The sequence below is a fragment of the Cuculus canorus genome, chromosome 1 (genome assembly GCF_017976375.1).
Source record: "Cuculus canorus isolate bCucCan1 chromosome 1, bCucCan1.pri, whole genome shotgun sequence".
NCBI lineage: Eukaryota > Metazoa > Chordata > Aves > Cuculiformes > Cuculidae > Cuculus > Cuculus canorus.
In genome coordinates, this window is record NC_071401.1 from 161,065,782 (window position 1) to 161,081,832 (window position 16,051).

The 16,051-nt window shown below is 39.7% G+C and overlaps 1 protein-coding gene across 3 annotated transcripts in view; it reads right to left on the bottom strand.

Annotated features, from left to right (window-relative positions):
* Nucleotides 1-15,734, bottom strand: part of NAP1L1 (nucleosome assembly protein 1 like 1) — a 34,290-nt gene extending 18,556 nt beyond the window's left edge. For 2 of the 3 annotated variants that reach the window (XM_054072484.1, XM_054072471.1), the window contains exons 1-3: nt 15,612-15,734; nt 2,259-2,293; nt 1,473-1,561 (exon numbers count right to left, since the gene is read on the bottom strand). In XM_054072484.1, the coding sequence (XP_053928459.1) occupies nt 1,473-1,561; nt 2,259-2,275 (106 nt within the window). In that variant the 5' untranslated portion in view covers nt 2,276-2,293; nt 15,612-15,734. Of the gene's footprint in view, nt 1-1,472; nt 1,562-2,258; nt 2,294-15,107; nt 15,129-15,611 lie in introns of those variants that run through there. The other variant, XM_054072480.1, reaches the window with a different exon arrangement.
* Nucleotides 15,735-16,051: the final 317 nt, after the last annotated feature.

The following is a 16,051-nucleotide window of genomic DNA, read 5'->3' on the forward strand; positions in this document are numbered from 1 at the left end:
CAGAAGTACGCTTAAACACTGAAATTCCTAGCCTAACCATTCTTACTATTCATATGAACATCAACTCCTTTACTTCTGATCAAAATCCGTGCCCCAACCTGAAGAAATTAATTTCAGAACTTCATATTTTTACTAAGAATTCATCAACAGTTTTTATCATGCCATTTTGCCTTCTTCCCTATCCTTAATATCTTCAGATAGGCACACAAATACTCTATATTCCATATAAGATATCAGGTTTTATGTAACATTATTCTAACACCTTCAAATTAGAGTGAATCCTTCCTGATACACAAAGAAATGGCATACCACTTTCCATTTCTATACCCTTCACTACATATGATTAGTCTCTTCTGTTACACTCTAGCACTAAAATACATGCTGAAAAGTTATGTTTCAAGTGACATCAAAAAAACCAGTTTGCTTCTTCATAGTGATTGCAATGGGTTTATATTTTAGCAGTAGAACCTTTAACTACTTCTTAACAGTACCACCTCTCATTAGTCAGCACTACTGCTCGTGACAATATAGTTTCCTCTGGTCTTTCTATTCATTCATCTTTCCTATACTGGAAAACCTACCCAATTGTTCCCTTTGAGTATGTTGGCAGTTATTCTTTATATCAAATCTTTAATATTATTCTTCAATATTGTATCCTACACATGGTATGCCAACAGCCACATGCTCTTAAACTGAAATCCAACCACATAACTGCAATTTTTGCAAGTTGTTGGATCCAAGGATGTTATTTCTTCAAAGATCTTTTTTCCTAAAATCCTGACTGCTTTAGTGTCCACCAAAGCACCTTTGACATATTAAAAAAATCAAATTATATAGATTGAGAAAAGGAAATCAGTAAAACCTAGGGAAAAATTGTGCATTAAAAAATGCTATAAACCTATACAAGCAAGAATTACAGATGCCAAAGAATTGCTTAACACTGTGTCAGGCTTCCCTACTGCTGAAACATGTTTATTTATAAAATCCAATTTCTCTCCAAAATTCTTATATTATAATCCCCCTTGGATTCTCATCTACAATATCTAGGTTTAATCACTAAAAATACATATTATTCATGCATAGGCTTCTTTGGGACACCTGAATAGTCGTAATTTAATTATTGTAAGCCGTTCTTCAGCTGACCACTGTGTTCCCCAGAATTTTGCAATCCAGTTTTGAAAACACTTTTTCTGATATAGCAAAGTCTCTAACATAACCTTGAGCAAAATTAACCTACTTTTCTTCAGTGTTGTTATTCTGTTCAAGCAATGATATAACATGGCAGTATCAAAAATCCAAAATATTTTCTAGCAAAATTACTAACATTTGTTTTAGCTATGTGCTCTTCAGATTCTATCTGTGCCTCCAAACTTTTAACTACAAAGCATAAGTAAAACTGTTCAGCATAGGCAAAATCAGTATTCCAGTACATGTTCATGGTTTTTTTTGCTGAGGGTAAAAAAAGATATTACCTTTGCTGTTAGCATCTTCACCAGTTTCTTCTTCTTCTACTTCTTCAACATCTTCCATATCCTGTTGGTCAAGTTCAGACTGCTCTTTGCTATTAGGAATAGTCAATAACAGGATCAAGAAGTTAACTTTATAAAATACTATAATGAGCTTACAGAGCTCAAATTAGAGATCATATGGGTAGAAATAAACTGTCACATCAGTTCTGATCTATGATAAATGAAGTCTTAATATCCAAACAAAGCCAGATTTGACCTCATAGATTCAAGTCTCACACATTTGACAACCTCAGAACAGTTTAACAAACTAGCAGCTTTCCAGAATTTTGAAGATTCCTTTTTCACAAAATAATTCCTTAAGCTCCTGCTCATATCAACACATCAAAGCCTCCTTCTGCTCTACACATCCTCTTTGTTAAGCTGTGCAGCCCTTGAGAAGTGAGGGTAGGTTCACCTAAACTATACTTCAAACATCACAAAATATGAGAATTCGAAGTACAGAAAAAAACTACATACAGTGAAACAACAGTAATGGGCAGTACTATTGTTTTTCTCATCCAGAATGCTATCTAACACAGTAAGTTGACTAGTGCGTTGTCACAGTTTTAGATTTGCTTGCAATTAAGATCCCAAATTCATCTGGCATGAGCAACTCAAGATTTTGTCCAAGGTTCTACAAGCCTCACATCTTGCCACAGTGCCAAGATCACTACCTAGACTCTGCCTATGCCATCGGAGGCACAGCATACAATACGGTCAGAGCATCACAAACCTATAGATTTTACTTACTTGTCTGTGTCTGCCATTATCGTGGATTTCAAACCCTAGAGGAAAAAAAAACCAAATGTGTAACAGCAGCAGCATTAGACTTCCCTTACAAGGTCTACCAGCAATTACTATAATACTTAAAAGGAAAGAAACACAAACCATGTCCCCTTTAATGAATAGGATAAATATTTAATACAATCTGAAGTGTGTGATCTCCCCCATGTATTTTTTGAGCTCTCACTCTAAAGACTACAGAAACACTGAAAAACTCTGTTCTGTTTGAGAACCAATAGATCTACTCACATAAATTTAAGTACCAGCAAAACATCATGTTGCATTTTGTATCATAGGGCTGTACTAATACTACAAATTGACTATCCTGTCTAAGTAGAAAACTGAAATATAAGCTGAGAAAAACTGAAGCAAAAAGGGTGCTAGAATCCTTTTGGTAACTGTTTACTCATGTCCAGCATATAATAGCAGACAAAGGATACCTATAGTTAAATCAGTTTCTTTTAGTAGTAAAGACACCTTTTGTTGATTGACTTTTAATTTCAACTTTACAAAGCAAATCCAAGTAGTTCCTCAGAATACTCAGAGAATGGCAACATTAAAAAATGTCACATGCCAAGCTATTTAAATATAACTTATTTCCACGTCCTGAATGATCATAAATACATTCCACACACAGTGATTAGAAACCTTATATGCTGAGACTACTGCAAATCTTGTACCATGAAACACCTATGTTCTCAAATGTCCTGCAAGATAAAAAGTGTTTTCCGCCAGGAAGACAGTACTTAGGAGTCTAGTCTACAAAAAGATGCTTCAGGTAGCTTGAAGTAAGAGAAAATACTATGCACAAGAAAACACTGTCCCATTATTGCTATCTTAGGTCCAGTGATTCAGGAGACATCAAGTACCAAGAATACCACTGGCCCAGGAAGCATGGAAGACTGCCTTCAAAGTTCTCATTTCAGCTGCGGTCCAGTAAGCTAAACAAAATCAAGCTTCCTTTGGTAAGTTCTATTTCTTATAATGCATTACAATGAGAATTTTAGTCATTGGTGGAGGTGTGTGTTCCAGAAAAAATGAAAGTTGTGTTTGATCTGTCCGAAGTGTGTAGCCCAAGAGCACAACTAGTTCAGTAAGATCACGACATTAAAAGTCAATATGAAGGAAAAGGTAGACTCTAAACTTCAGTATGTAACACCTATGCATATATAATCAAAATATATCTTTCTGGTATCAACTCCTTCCCAACAACTACATGGGAAGGAAATATCTGATGCCTTTATTTAGGACCACAACTTTACAGTGCAAAACAAGTATTTAGGACACTGCACATAACCAAAAAGGTTCAATTCCCTAGTGTACTGAAAAACTAGAGAGCCAACTACTTGTCAACCTATTTCAGAAAAATAACAGAGTATTTGCTAACAAGTAGAATGTCAGCATTACTGTAAACCAAAGGACATCCAACAATTCAGTAAGAAATCAAGCAGTTCCAGTAACATTTTTGACTCATTTTAAGTTTCTTGAAATTCAAATTATGTTTGCTAGTCTTGTAACTTCAGGTTTACACATGGATGCAAGCTGCCTATGTGACATTATCAAAGATAGCATGGACTGAAGACCTATAAAAAAATATGACATACCACAAGTACAACTCATATTTAGATGTCTCCATACATAACAAGAAGAATTATTTCTGATTTGCAAAAGATTTTATCCATGGAAAATATACAACATTTTGCTTACACATTTCCTCTTAACTTGTTCTTCCTTCAGGACCTTTTTAAGAGGACTAGAAGGATCACTGTGCAAAAGAACACAAGATGCACAGTGCTCCAGCTTTTCAAGCATTTCTATGCAAGCCTGAGACAGTCATCACATTCACAGACCATTATTATTTCCTGCAAAGACCAACATTTCCTCTTCTCCATTCTTCACAAACACAGCTTCCCTTCCCATAAAAGTAGAGGCAATTCTTTCAGTAAAGGTGTGACCAGTGACAACACACACCCTGTGGTTTCGCCTAGTCAGTGGGCTAGACCAAATAGCAGCCAAAACATCTTAGATACGGATTTGCTGAATGAGACCAACTTCTACAGTTCATTAAAATGCTTTTTTTTTTCCTAAATGAGGATATGAGATTGGCTATGACCAAGTCATGTCCAAAAACTTAAAGTATGCATTCCATTTCCAACACTAGCTATTAGGTAGATGCCTAGAAAAAGAAAAACAAATAATGAGACAGCAAGAACTCCCCCACAAAGTCTCCTAGCTTCCAAATCACATTCAGAATAAAAAAACACGTTAGCTCAGGAAGTGCAGGTATTTGACAATGTCACAATAAATTTTTATTTCATGAACTAGTCGTCATCTCTGAAACTGCAGGTAAGCTGATGTTATCACTCATGTACCAAAGAGCTAAAATCCTGTCTGAGTTGCAACATTCAGCTCAGCAATCATAACTAAGTCACACTTTGCTACACCAGGCAACAGCACAGCAAAGGAAGTTTCACCAGCAGTCTCTCTGTTCTTGAACTCCTCAGTAGGCCCTGTTTGCACCATTTTGAACAACTACATGTCATCAGCAATCTTCACCCTTTTAGTGTTCACCCCTCTTTCCAAGATTTCTTATGACCACGCTGAAGGCATTCATGTCATTACAGAACCCTGGTGGAAGGCCAGCATCTGCCTCCTGCTCTCTCATCACTGCAAGGGGCAGTTACCCAGCCTCTGCTTCCTGGCTTTAAACAATCCATGCAAGCACTGTATGTTTTTCAACTGTGTCCCAGTTTTCCCAAAGACTTTGAATAACATTCTTCAAAGTTTCTTTTTGAAATTAAAATAGGCTGTATCAAGCAGCTGTCAGCTTCAGAGCCTCCCTCCAGTGTGCTCCTATCTGCCTCAGCCCATTTTTCCTATTCTCCTTGCATTAGTCTTTCATGTCTCATCTTTTAATCTTCCCTCCACTTTTTACACAATTCAGTATCAGGAGATTTGCAATTGGAAGATTTCTGCACACTGAGGAGATACTACTGCTTGGCATGACACTGTCATCTGCCAGCTGTAGACAACAGTTCTTGTATGAGGAAGCTACAAGGCATTGTGCCAACAGAACCACGTTGGCAGACATTTAGACTACTCTCTGCAACCCACTAGCATAGATATATGCAACTACAGCGGCATCATATTTAGTTTATTGTAATTTAAACAACCATGAGCTTCTCTGCAAACACAGTTCGATTGGTATAAAAATGTAGTTAGAAAAGTACTCCTTAAGAGCAAACAGCCTCCAGTATTTTTGCACAACACTTAATACAAGGTCCCAGCCTAGTATAGAGCTTCAGACACATGTACAGCAATCAGTAATATTAAAATATATCACTACAGTATTTTTCAGTATCTCCCCAAAACTAAACCTTTGGATGTAGTATTTGCACTACATCTGCACTTTGGTGTCTGAGCAGCAAGAAGCATTCATTGGTACTGATCCTTGAATTGCTCCGTGGGAGACACTAGTTCACCAGTTGTCAGCGTGGGTTTACAAGAAACCCAAGTACAGCTGGTGTGTTACCTCAAGCCTCAGCATCTAGGTAACTGCTTTGGGCTGAGAGACTACTTGGAATCTAGGCCTCCATACAACAAGAAAACACTTTTGAGTACCAATAAAGAGTAGCCTCCACTCCTGTTTAAAAGCCAGCAGGCAAATAAGCTCCTTATTTGTAAAATATTTTATTTCCCTGTTACTTAAACAGCTAGAGCTAGTGGCACTGCGTTATGGTCAAATAAAGAGGTGCCCAGAGGCTTCACTTACAATGTTTTATCGCTCACTGTAAAAATAAGCAGAGGGAAAGAAATAGTTATCTTTGCAGGGCTTTAAAGACAATGCATAGGAAGTTCACGCTACAAAAAGGAAGCAAAAGCACAGAAAAGCAAGCTACTGAGCGAGTTTTCTAAAAGCTAAAGTTTAAAACCTCTTTCATACAGGTAGCTTAAGCTCAAATCAGAAGGCTGTCTGCCATGAGGAACTGGTTCTTCAAAACAGAAAGGTTAGGAGACTTAATCCAGCACAAGCTTAATCACAGTTTTGAGTGAATCCTGCATAATTAACAAAAGATAGCAGAACACCCCTTAAAAACGTAAATCTTAGCAAAATAGTATGAAAATTCACTCTTTTCATGTTTAAAATACACTTTACCTCTCTAATCTATCATGATTTTCAGAAATGTAGTTTGATACATGCAGAAATTAATAAAGATATTGCCACATATTAATCCTTAAGTTATCCATTAGTAAGCATTCAGTGTTCAGGCATTATTATTTCTTCACTAAGTAATTTTGCTCAAGACAAACGCAAACTGTAAATATTCAGCCTTTCCCAGTCTTCTTTCCAAGTCTGCCTTTATCTACACAGAAACCAGTGAAGAGGTTGCACAGCAGCGCCACCCATGTTACAGCTAGGACACAAACACTCTGGTGAGAAGCCTTTCCTTTCTGAAGGTCAGCTTTAAGTGTCCCAAGTAAGCGTGCCAGTATTAGATTACCCTGACATCCGCTCAGCCTCAGGAAGACAGGTCACAGTGAGGTGAATCAGGAGTCCGCTGAAGAGGCAAGACATTTCCTCCAGCAAAACACCAACTTTTTTGCAGAAGCCCTAAGGCTGGCAGTCCACCAACAGATCTCTGCTGTTCATCTCTGTGGATACCATACCATGCATAGTACTCATTCCCTCTCTTTCAGGAAATATCTTTTCCCCTTCTCCAGAGGAACTATTCATACAATTAGTTTACAATAGCAAGTAGAATAAATTTCTCGAGTAGTTCAAAGGACAAAAGGGCTTCTTGAGGATACTGGGCCCAACCTATAGCCAAGCCTTGTTTACTCAAATATTTAAAAGAAATCTGCCCTTTTGCCCAAAACTGATTTCCTCAGTAGTCAATAATTTAGAGCACTGCAAATAAGTCAGCCTGTCCACAGGAGAGCATAAGCCTCCTTCTGTCTCTGGCAAGCCCACGGCAACTGAAAGCAATATATTGATAGAAAACACCTAAAACAAACGAACCCTATGTGCTGCAACATAAGGTAATAAACTAAGTTGACTGGTCAGATGTCAGCGAAGAAAACAGAGGTCCAGCTAGAGGACAGCTAGTTGTATTAAAAAAAAAATAATCAGGATTAAATTCTGTAAGCTATTTGCAATGCATGCAGAAAGTAAAGGTGCCAGACAAATGACATCATACTAGCCATGTTCAACTCTCTCTACAGACTGGGAAACTCGAGCGCAATATATGCACTTAAAGTTATTTCAAACTGATATTCTTGCCTGGCATTCCAGCAGGGCAACTTGTGACATTTTTCTTTACATAATCAGCAACAAAACAGAAAACAAAAATTAAAATAGTAGTGTAGAGATCCATCAAAAGCAGGCTCTTTGACCTTAAATGTTCAAAATAATTGTTTGATATCGTTTGCTTAAACCACTAGAAGAGTTCAGATGTCCTGCATAGTGCAGTTTCATTCACATCAATGTCAGAACAGGGTGAACTGTTTAAAAAGTGCACAGTACCTGGCATAGAGTTACTCACTTCATTTTTTTTGGAACTAGGACCTAAAAAACCACATCAATCACTTCACAGTTGCTAGTAGAAGCTACGGTACCAACCTCCAGGTAGGTTAATAGTTACATAAGAAAGGATCACACAGCTCAGTAGCGGGACAACATTTAGCTCCTTTTCAAAAAGAAGCGACTGAATAATGTATCAGATTCAAAAAAACACCATTTCAAAAGGGAAATCAAGCAGAAGACCAACTGCTTCCTTTATACTTGTGTGATCAAATTCATGAAACATCTACTACCACTAGCAAGGAAACCGGCCATAAAGCAAGGGGTACTGCACCTATAGCAGATAAGCAACATGCTACAAACAGATTATATCATTCATATTATGGTAAAAACATGCCTTCTTGGGAAAGCTGAAGGTAAAAAAAAAAAGCCGATCTCAATTAAGTGGGTAGGGTAGTCCTATGCTAGAATATCAAGATATCCTATCTATTTGACGAAAGACATTATCAGCCCCTGAACTCTCCACACAATTTCTTTTTATTAGTGCCTCAAAGTTCTTCTGCTAACACAAGATTTCAGACTGTTAATGTAGGAGAGCAAAAAATTGACAAAATTAATTTAAATTTCCAGATCTAGAGTAGATATTTAAGATTGCCTAAATACAAGCACAGAAAACAGGACTATGAGCTAATAAACAAGTTAGTAGTAACAGAAGCAATCGAGGTCTGATAAAGAGACTAAGGAGCTAGTGGTCAATAGAAGCAAGGAACCTGGTTTCCTCAATACAGTAATAAGAAGGTGCCACTGGATCCTTGCAGCAAATGAAACCCTTCAGTTTTGTTGTAATTTATTGTGCAAGCACCAATTCATCCACTATGTCCAAAAGACAAGCACAGCCAACAGCAGAAAGGCAAACTGGCACAGTGATATATGGGAATTTTTAGCAGAAGTTTGAGAAAGGTCTTCTGGGCCAAGCAGAGAAGGACAAGAAATTCAGATGAGTAGTGGTGTTTCACAAAACATAATATGAACACTTAGTTATGTGCAAGTGCTAAATAGGCCAAGATGTGAAGCACTCGGATCACCACAAGGGAGATACGCCCTCTTAATAAAGGGAGCACTAAGTCTCTCTGCTGAATGATCTTCCAGTCAGATAAAGCAAATATAATCGGCAAATGTTGCTGGAAAAGCTTACCATGGTTCCTCCTCAGTTATGCATACCCCATTCCTTTCATCAGCAATGTCTGAAGAGATGTAAAGTTGAAAAAAAAAAAGTGGTAGGCATTTCATTTGTATAGGGCTAGACCTAAAGTTGCCTAACAGCAGGGTCTAGCCAAAGAGCAACCACAGGCAAGCACTTCATTTAAACTAACTCATGAACAGGGTTAGGCAAGTTTGAAGTAACTGTGAAACAGTATGCTACAGCATCTTACTTCGGACAACATGGCAAAACTCAGAATTCGGTTGTAGAGAATCAAAACACTAAATCATGATGATACTAAATGAAGTAACACAACACAATCGAAACTGTCTGTTCTCTCCCACTCAAGTGGCAATTTTCACTTTTCCTAATAACTCCTGAGGTAAAGGCAACAACTTCAGCTATTTGTCAATGCAACCTTTTCACTAGTGCTTACAGGCCTCTGCACAATACGTGTCATGGCATGAAAACATGTTTTCCACATTTCAACTTTAAAGTGCTCTAAAACTTGCATGAGAATGTCAATTATACAACGGGAAAAACTTAAAATTCTTCAAAAGAAAACAGTGATCATATATATAACTGATTCAGCTACTAGCCGCTGCAGGGCTTGCTTTCATTCATGTGGAAACACCTTTTAGAGCTCTCCCCTTAATTTTTAAATCAGGAAATGGTAATTCAGTCAACAAGCACTCAACCCCTACTTTTGTAGCATTTTTATTGAATTTTAGGAAGTGCCTGTACGCTCCTGCAGAAAAAAAAAACACAGAAGGAGATGGAAACTGACTACAATTTACATTACAATATAAAATCAGGACTGAATTATACCTGCATGTTTGCCTGTGCTACTGATTCAAGCTCCCTGATCATGTTCTAAAAATAAGGTAATTAACACACAATGTAGTCTTTGTTCTGGATGCCAAGATTCTGTAGTAGAAAACATACCAAATTCTATTTAGGACAATCTTTCATTATTAGAGAAGTAATCCAGAAGTTTAAATTCAAATCTGAAAAAACTAAACAAGGATTTTTTTTAAAACAAATTAATCATAACATCTTATTGCATTTCTCTTTCCCATCACTGATAACGGGAAAGCAACAGCCATTCCGAAGCCCTAGAATCAGAGTTTTCATATCTAAAAAAGATATTAAAAACTTCCCAAGAGAGTATTTCTCTGCACAGTTCATGTTGGTACAAGTATCCAGTTTGTTAAAAAGCATTAAGGTAGTATATAAAAGAGCATTTTAATAAAATACTTCAGGTAGCAGGGTGCATTTTAGAAGTTTAAAGTTGTGCATGCCACAACATCATCCGAATGAAAGGAGAGTACCAGTTCACTGAAATTGCCACATAATCAAACACAACCATACTGGCAGTTACACTGGTATCTGCAAGACGAACACACTGCAGCATTCAAATTTTAATAAAATTTTACTTAAAAACAGCTAAACATCCTTATCTGAAAAGAAAGTAAGAAACACACTGAAAAAATGTGCACAGGTTTTAAAAGGGTGGGTTTTTTCCCTTGAGCATCTGATGAATGCAACATTGTAAATTCATTCACTCCCTGCAATTACTAAAATATATTTAGCAACCTCCTTGTTAGCTTCAGTTCAATGTTTTTCCCATGGAAACAAAGCCATTACTAAAGAGCAAGCCTTAAAATGTCTAGTTTTCTGCGAATGATAGCAATCATTGAAAAAAGCACACATCAGCAATCTGACACATTTTTGGTGGCTGTTAGAGAGGAAATGTTACAATTGGTAGTAAGTCCCAACAGAACACATAGTTATGGTTTCATTAAGTCACTTGCAAATTAATACAAGTGCAAAGTTTAAAAAGTACAAGTGAACAGACAGTATACCTGTAGAGAGACAAAGAACTTGAGCCTTATTTACAAAGTGATCTTCACAAGTATTTTCTCGTGAACTTCACCCAATCACACTTTTAGTACCAGCAGTACCACCTGGTATGTCCTTAACAATGAAGGTAATAAAAGAATCAAGAGGCCGTGTCACAAAGACATCACCAGTTCAAAAACAGCAAGCAGGTTTCTGATGCTGCTGCCTTGCACATGCAAGGAACAGAATAAAGCTCTTATATCAGCTAGTACTTAACTATCCGAAGTCAAGAGGAGTAATCTCCAAAACTGGCGTAGCATAGAATTAAGAACTGCTTAAAAGAGTGATTCAAGTGAGGCAAAACAAATAGTACTAAAATCTAATGTAACTTATGTTAAATGAAGGAATTCAAACTTATTTAGAATTCAGAAGGTAAAAAAATTGCTGTGCAAAGACAGTTACAATTGCCTGCAGTGCACCGAAGACTTCTACTCTTCAACCTGCCAAAGTAGTCAAGACCCAAAATGAATCCATTGTGACTAATACACAATGCAAAATATGATCATTCTACACTTCAGTGATGTACCCTTAATAACAATACAGTACTCACTACTGAACATCCTGAAAGAGTAAATAGATCAGTTCAAGGCCAAGCAACATGAACATCTGAAGAACAGAAGCAGTTTAAATCTGAGATTAAGAGTATTTGGAAAGTAAACAATGAGAAGTGACACAAAAATACCTAGATAAAGAAGTGTACTGAAGTAATATTACTGCTGATGGTCAGAAATTATGACAAGCATTTGTGATTCTAACCTGTGTCTTCAAAGCCTGTAGCTTTCCTCTACTCCATTTTCAGGCACATGTACTTAATCAAATCTCTTAACAAGAACTTCCAACACTTAAAAATAATAATTCACATACCTCACAAATTCTGGGTGAGAGTTTGGTTCTAGTTTGGGTGGCGGTGGTAGTTTTTTATAGAATAAATGTCAAATCAGCAACTGAATCCTTCACTGCTACAGGCATAACCAGAAACCGAAGTTTTCATATCTAAAAATTTGTTTTCACCGTTTAATCACAAAAAACTACTAATGATAAACTAGTGGTATTTTGTTCTAAATTCTACCAGGTGAAACAGCTGATGTGCAACTGCCTACTTAGTACCACAAATGAAGCTTTAGACTAGGACATCACCACTGTAAATTATTTCTGTGTAGATGTACCTTTAAGCACACATTCGGCCCCCGAAATGCATCCTGTATTCTCCAGTACTAAAATCTGAACAGGTTGCCATTTAGGAAAGAGCTCCAGTCTAATCTTTGACCATAGCTGACATGCAGGTAATGTTTTGGCAACGTGTAAATAAATTAAAAGATTAACCCTTAGGGAGAACATAAATTACTTCAAATCTTCAATTATTTTTATTTTACAATGAAATGTGAAGAATCAAAAGTAAATTGGTAAAGTCTTTTCTTTTTTTTGAATGTAGCTGGAGTTTTAGTCTGTAACACATGCAGTCTTCCCGAAAACTTAAGGTCAAAGTTATCAGTAAATGCATGAGGCCATATTCCTAATAAACATTTTCCCCTTTGCATTATCTTTGTTGAGAACAGGAAGTCCTCAAAAGCCTCATGCATTGCTTCTAAATAGCTTAATTTTTCAGAAGGTCAACAAATGAATCCCCAAGCAGCTTTTGTGATGCCTTCCAGGCATGTCTGGTCTTCTAGACAAATACATTATGACACCAGACCTACTCTCCAAATTAACAAGGTTAGGTGATGAGGAACTGCACTAACCTCCATCCTGAGTGAGGATCAGCTAGATGGAATTAACTTCAATTGTAATCACTTTTGAACTCAAATTTGCAAATGAAAACTGACCTATAAGCATTAAACCCATCATCACAATCGTTCCTCAGATTAAACAGCACTTGTACAATACAGTTGTGCTCTGTTATTTACTAGCTGCTTTCCTAATGAAAAGTTAGATGGAATGCTGTCATCCAGACCAGCAGCTAACTTGGAAGACTCCTCAGCTCTAGTAAAATCGAACCAGCATTACAAAGTCTTGTTTCTGTCTGCAAAGTACTGTCTTCTACGTAGTTGGCTACAAGTACCACACAAATACCAAAGCACTATCACTTCACGGAAAAACCCAGAGTCTGGAGTTCCACTGAATGTATATATAAATGCAGAAAAATGAACAGGCATTTAAAGAGCACTTGCATCTCCATTTTCCGCATCTGTTCAGTTCCTGAAGTTTTCCAAAGAATCACACCTTTAGTCTGAGATGCAGCAAAGTTTGCTGCTGTGTTACAAGAATCTGAAGATGAATTGGATTACAACCATATTAACAAAAAAGTGTAGATACCATAGATGTGTTCTTTACACTCACTGCTCTACTGGAACAAAGTGCCTACTGCCAAAGGATTTGAGAATTGAAAATTGAAGATGCTTGTCTTATTCTCCCTGAGATTTTTCACTACTGAAATTCAAATCCTCAAGCTATTTTATTCCCCGAATGAATATAATCTCTGCCACAATTAGTTAAATTCTCCGTGTTACAAGTATTTAAACTTTTAAGAGCGAAGAGAATAAACAGATTTATATCAATGTGACTAACAGTACAGTAAGCCAAAGCTTCCTTGAAGATGTTGAATTCCCCGAAAGAACACTGTCTCAGCCGAGTGTCACTCAGGGTTGTGAAAACTCTGTTAACAAAGCTTGTAACTTACATACCCACAATGCCTTGCTTTCAGTTTCATTTATGCCCACACGTGCATTGCCAGTTATACAAGAAGCCAAGAACCCATTTCTGGGGTGCTCACTAGGTAGATAACCATAACAAGTCTCCTGCCTGCTCCCAAAAATGGTTTGTGAGGTAGGGGTCGGACGAAGCACAAGGATGGCAAGAGCACTAGTGCACTGTACCCACACACCACTACAGCGGATCCAGCACTTCTGTCACTTCCTGTAACACTGTGGCTGGCTGCAAAGATGCAGCTCTCCTCTGCACTTCCAGCAGTCCCAACACTCGCTTCCTAGTCCTGTGAATGCTAGAAAAGGACCAGAGGCTCTGAAAAACACCAGATCTACCATTTGTACACAAGACTCTCATTTCAGAATCCTCTGTCCTCAGAAACCAGTGTACATGATATGCAAGACCTGTCACTAAATACAGAAAAAGTGAAGGGAAGGAAGATTGTTAAGTATATACACAGGCCACATAAACAAAAGTTCCGGTATTAGTGGCCTATTCTGAGCACTTACATCAATATTTCAGGTACCTGAAGACCTGAGTGCTGTAAGATTTTGCCTGGCACAGAGGCATCCAAGTCATTCAGATTTCTATGTATGTAGATTTCAAATTCTATTTTACCCTCAGAACTGAGAAAACTTCTGGTTACAGGAGACTGCAAGCCATTCAGATCACTTCAAGTACAGTGCCTTTCTCATTCTTTAAGGCATTCACCATTGTAAAAAGGGCACAGCAGTTCAGTTAAAACAAGCCACTACCTAACCACTAGCTAGCCCCTAACACTGGCATCAGAATGCATCTACAGCTGTAAACGGCTTTACGCCTTAGCTATTCTCTCAAGTTTGTTTTCACGATTTAAATGAAAATAATCAGGCACTGCCTCCTATCTGATTAATTTAACAACCCTGTGTTAAAATCCAAATAGAGGGTATGATTATTTGTCATCCCTTGCATACCCAGTACTCACTTTTCTTACCTTTCTTAAAGGAGTTAAGAGCATTAAATGTATCTATGGCCATAGGGCTTCCAACACAAACGAACATGCACAGAACTACAACGTGCTTGGACCCAAACTGTGGAAGATACTGTGATATTATTATTCTATCACAGTCACCTGAAACACATTTGTGTTTTCTTCTACAAGCAAATGGGGAGGTTTTGTACTAATTACTGAAAGCTTCACAAACATGGGCAACGTAAGTCCCCTAAGCATCCAAAATGGAGTAGACGGAACACGTTTTGTATGCAGATAGACATGTATGGATGCTAAGCACAAACTAATACTTCCAGCTACAGCTACTAGATCTTTCAAGTGGTTTCTCAGTCTCCCTCGGTGTCAGTCATTCACGTCCTCTGTCTGATACTGCCTATCCTTTGCACTGGACACCTCTACAACCAGGCAGAAAGCAAAGGCCTCCTCGTGGACGCTACCAAATAGCCAGCACCCAGAGAAGCGACACGTTCAACTCCAAAAACCCGAAAACGGTCTTACTCGAGGCAGGAAACGGGAGACCCCCGTGCCCGGGCCGAATCTCTGGGTCCCCCTGCCAGCAGCCTGCAGCACAGCACGCCCGGGCGCGCCTCTCCGCCCGAGAACAAGGCGCGGGAGCCCTCGCAAGGCCACGGCGCGCTGCCACCCGCCATGTGCGCATCCCCCGCCCGCCCCGCTCCCAGCCCCTCCCGCCGCCTCACACGCGCCTCCCCGGCCGCCCTTCGGGCCTCGCCGCCTTCCCCTGGCCCGTCCCCACGTGTTGCCTCCTCCAGCGAGCGGAGGGGCCTTACCCGGGGTGGGGGCAGCGCTTCCCGCCGAGGGGCCCGGGCGAGCGGCGGCCCCAACAACCCCCTCCTGAGGGACCGCTCTAGGCCGGGCCGCGGCCTCCGAGCGGAGGGGGGGGAGGGGGGGCAAGAGCACCCCCTCCCCTTCCTCCTCCCCCCATACCCCACTCACTGCACCCTTCTCTTTCCCCGGCTCCGCACCCCAAGCCCGGGCCGGTACCTGCGCGGGGCCGGCGGTGACTCAGGAGCGAAGAGGAGGAGGAGGCGCCGCGCGGCTGGCGGTAAAAAAGGACCCGAGCTCCCGCCGCTCGCGCTCATATAGAATTAACGTCACCACGTCACCGCCCCGCCGCGCGCCCCGCGTCGCCTGGCAACGCGCGCGCGCACCCGCGCTGTCTCGCTCTGTCTCTCAATCGGCCGTCGGGCAGGGCGGCCCCGAGCGCGGGGACAGGCAGAGGGGACAGTGACACCTCCGTCACCCGTGTCCTCTCCCGCACCCAGCCCGCAAACCCACCCGGCTGGGCTGCGGCGCGGTGAGCTGGTAGAATGATAGAATCGCTAGGTTGGAATAGACCTCTTGGATCATCGAGTCCAACCGTTCCTATCTGCCACTAAACCACGTCCCTGAGCACCTCGTCTGCCCGTCTTTTAAATACCTCC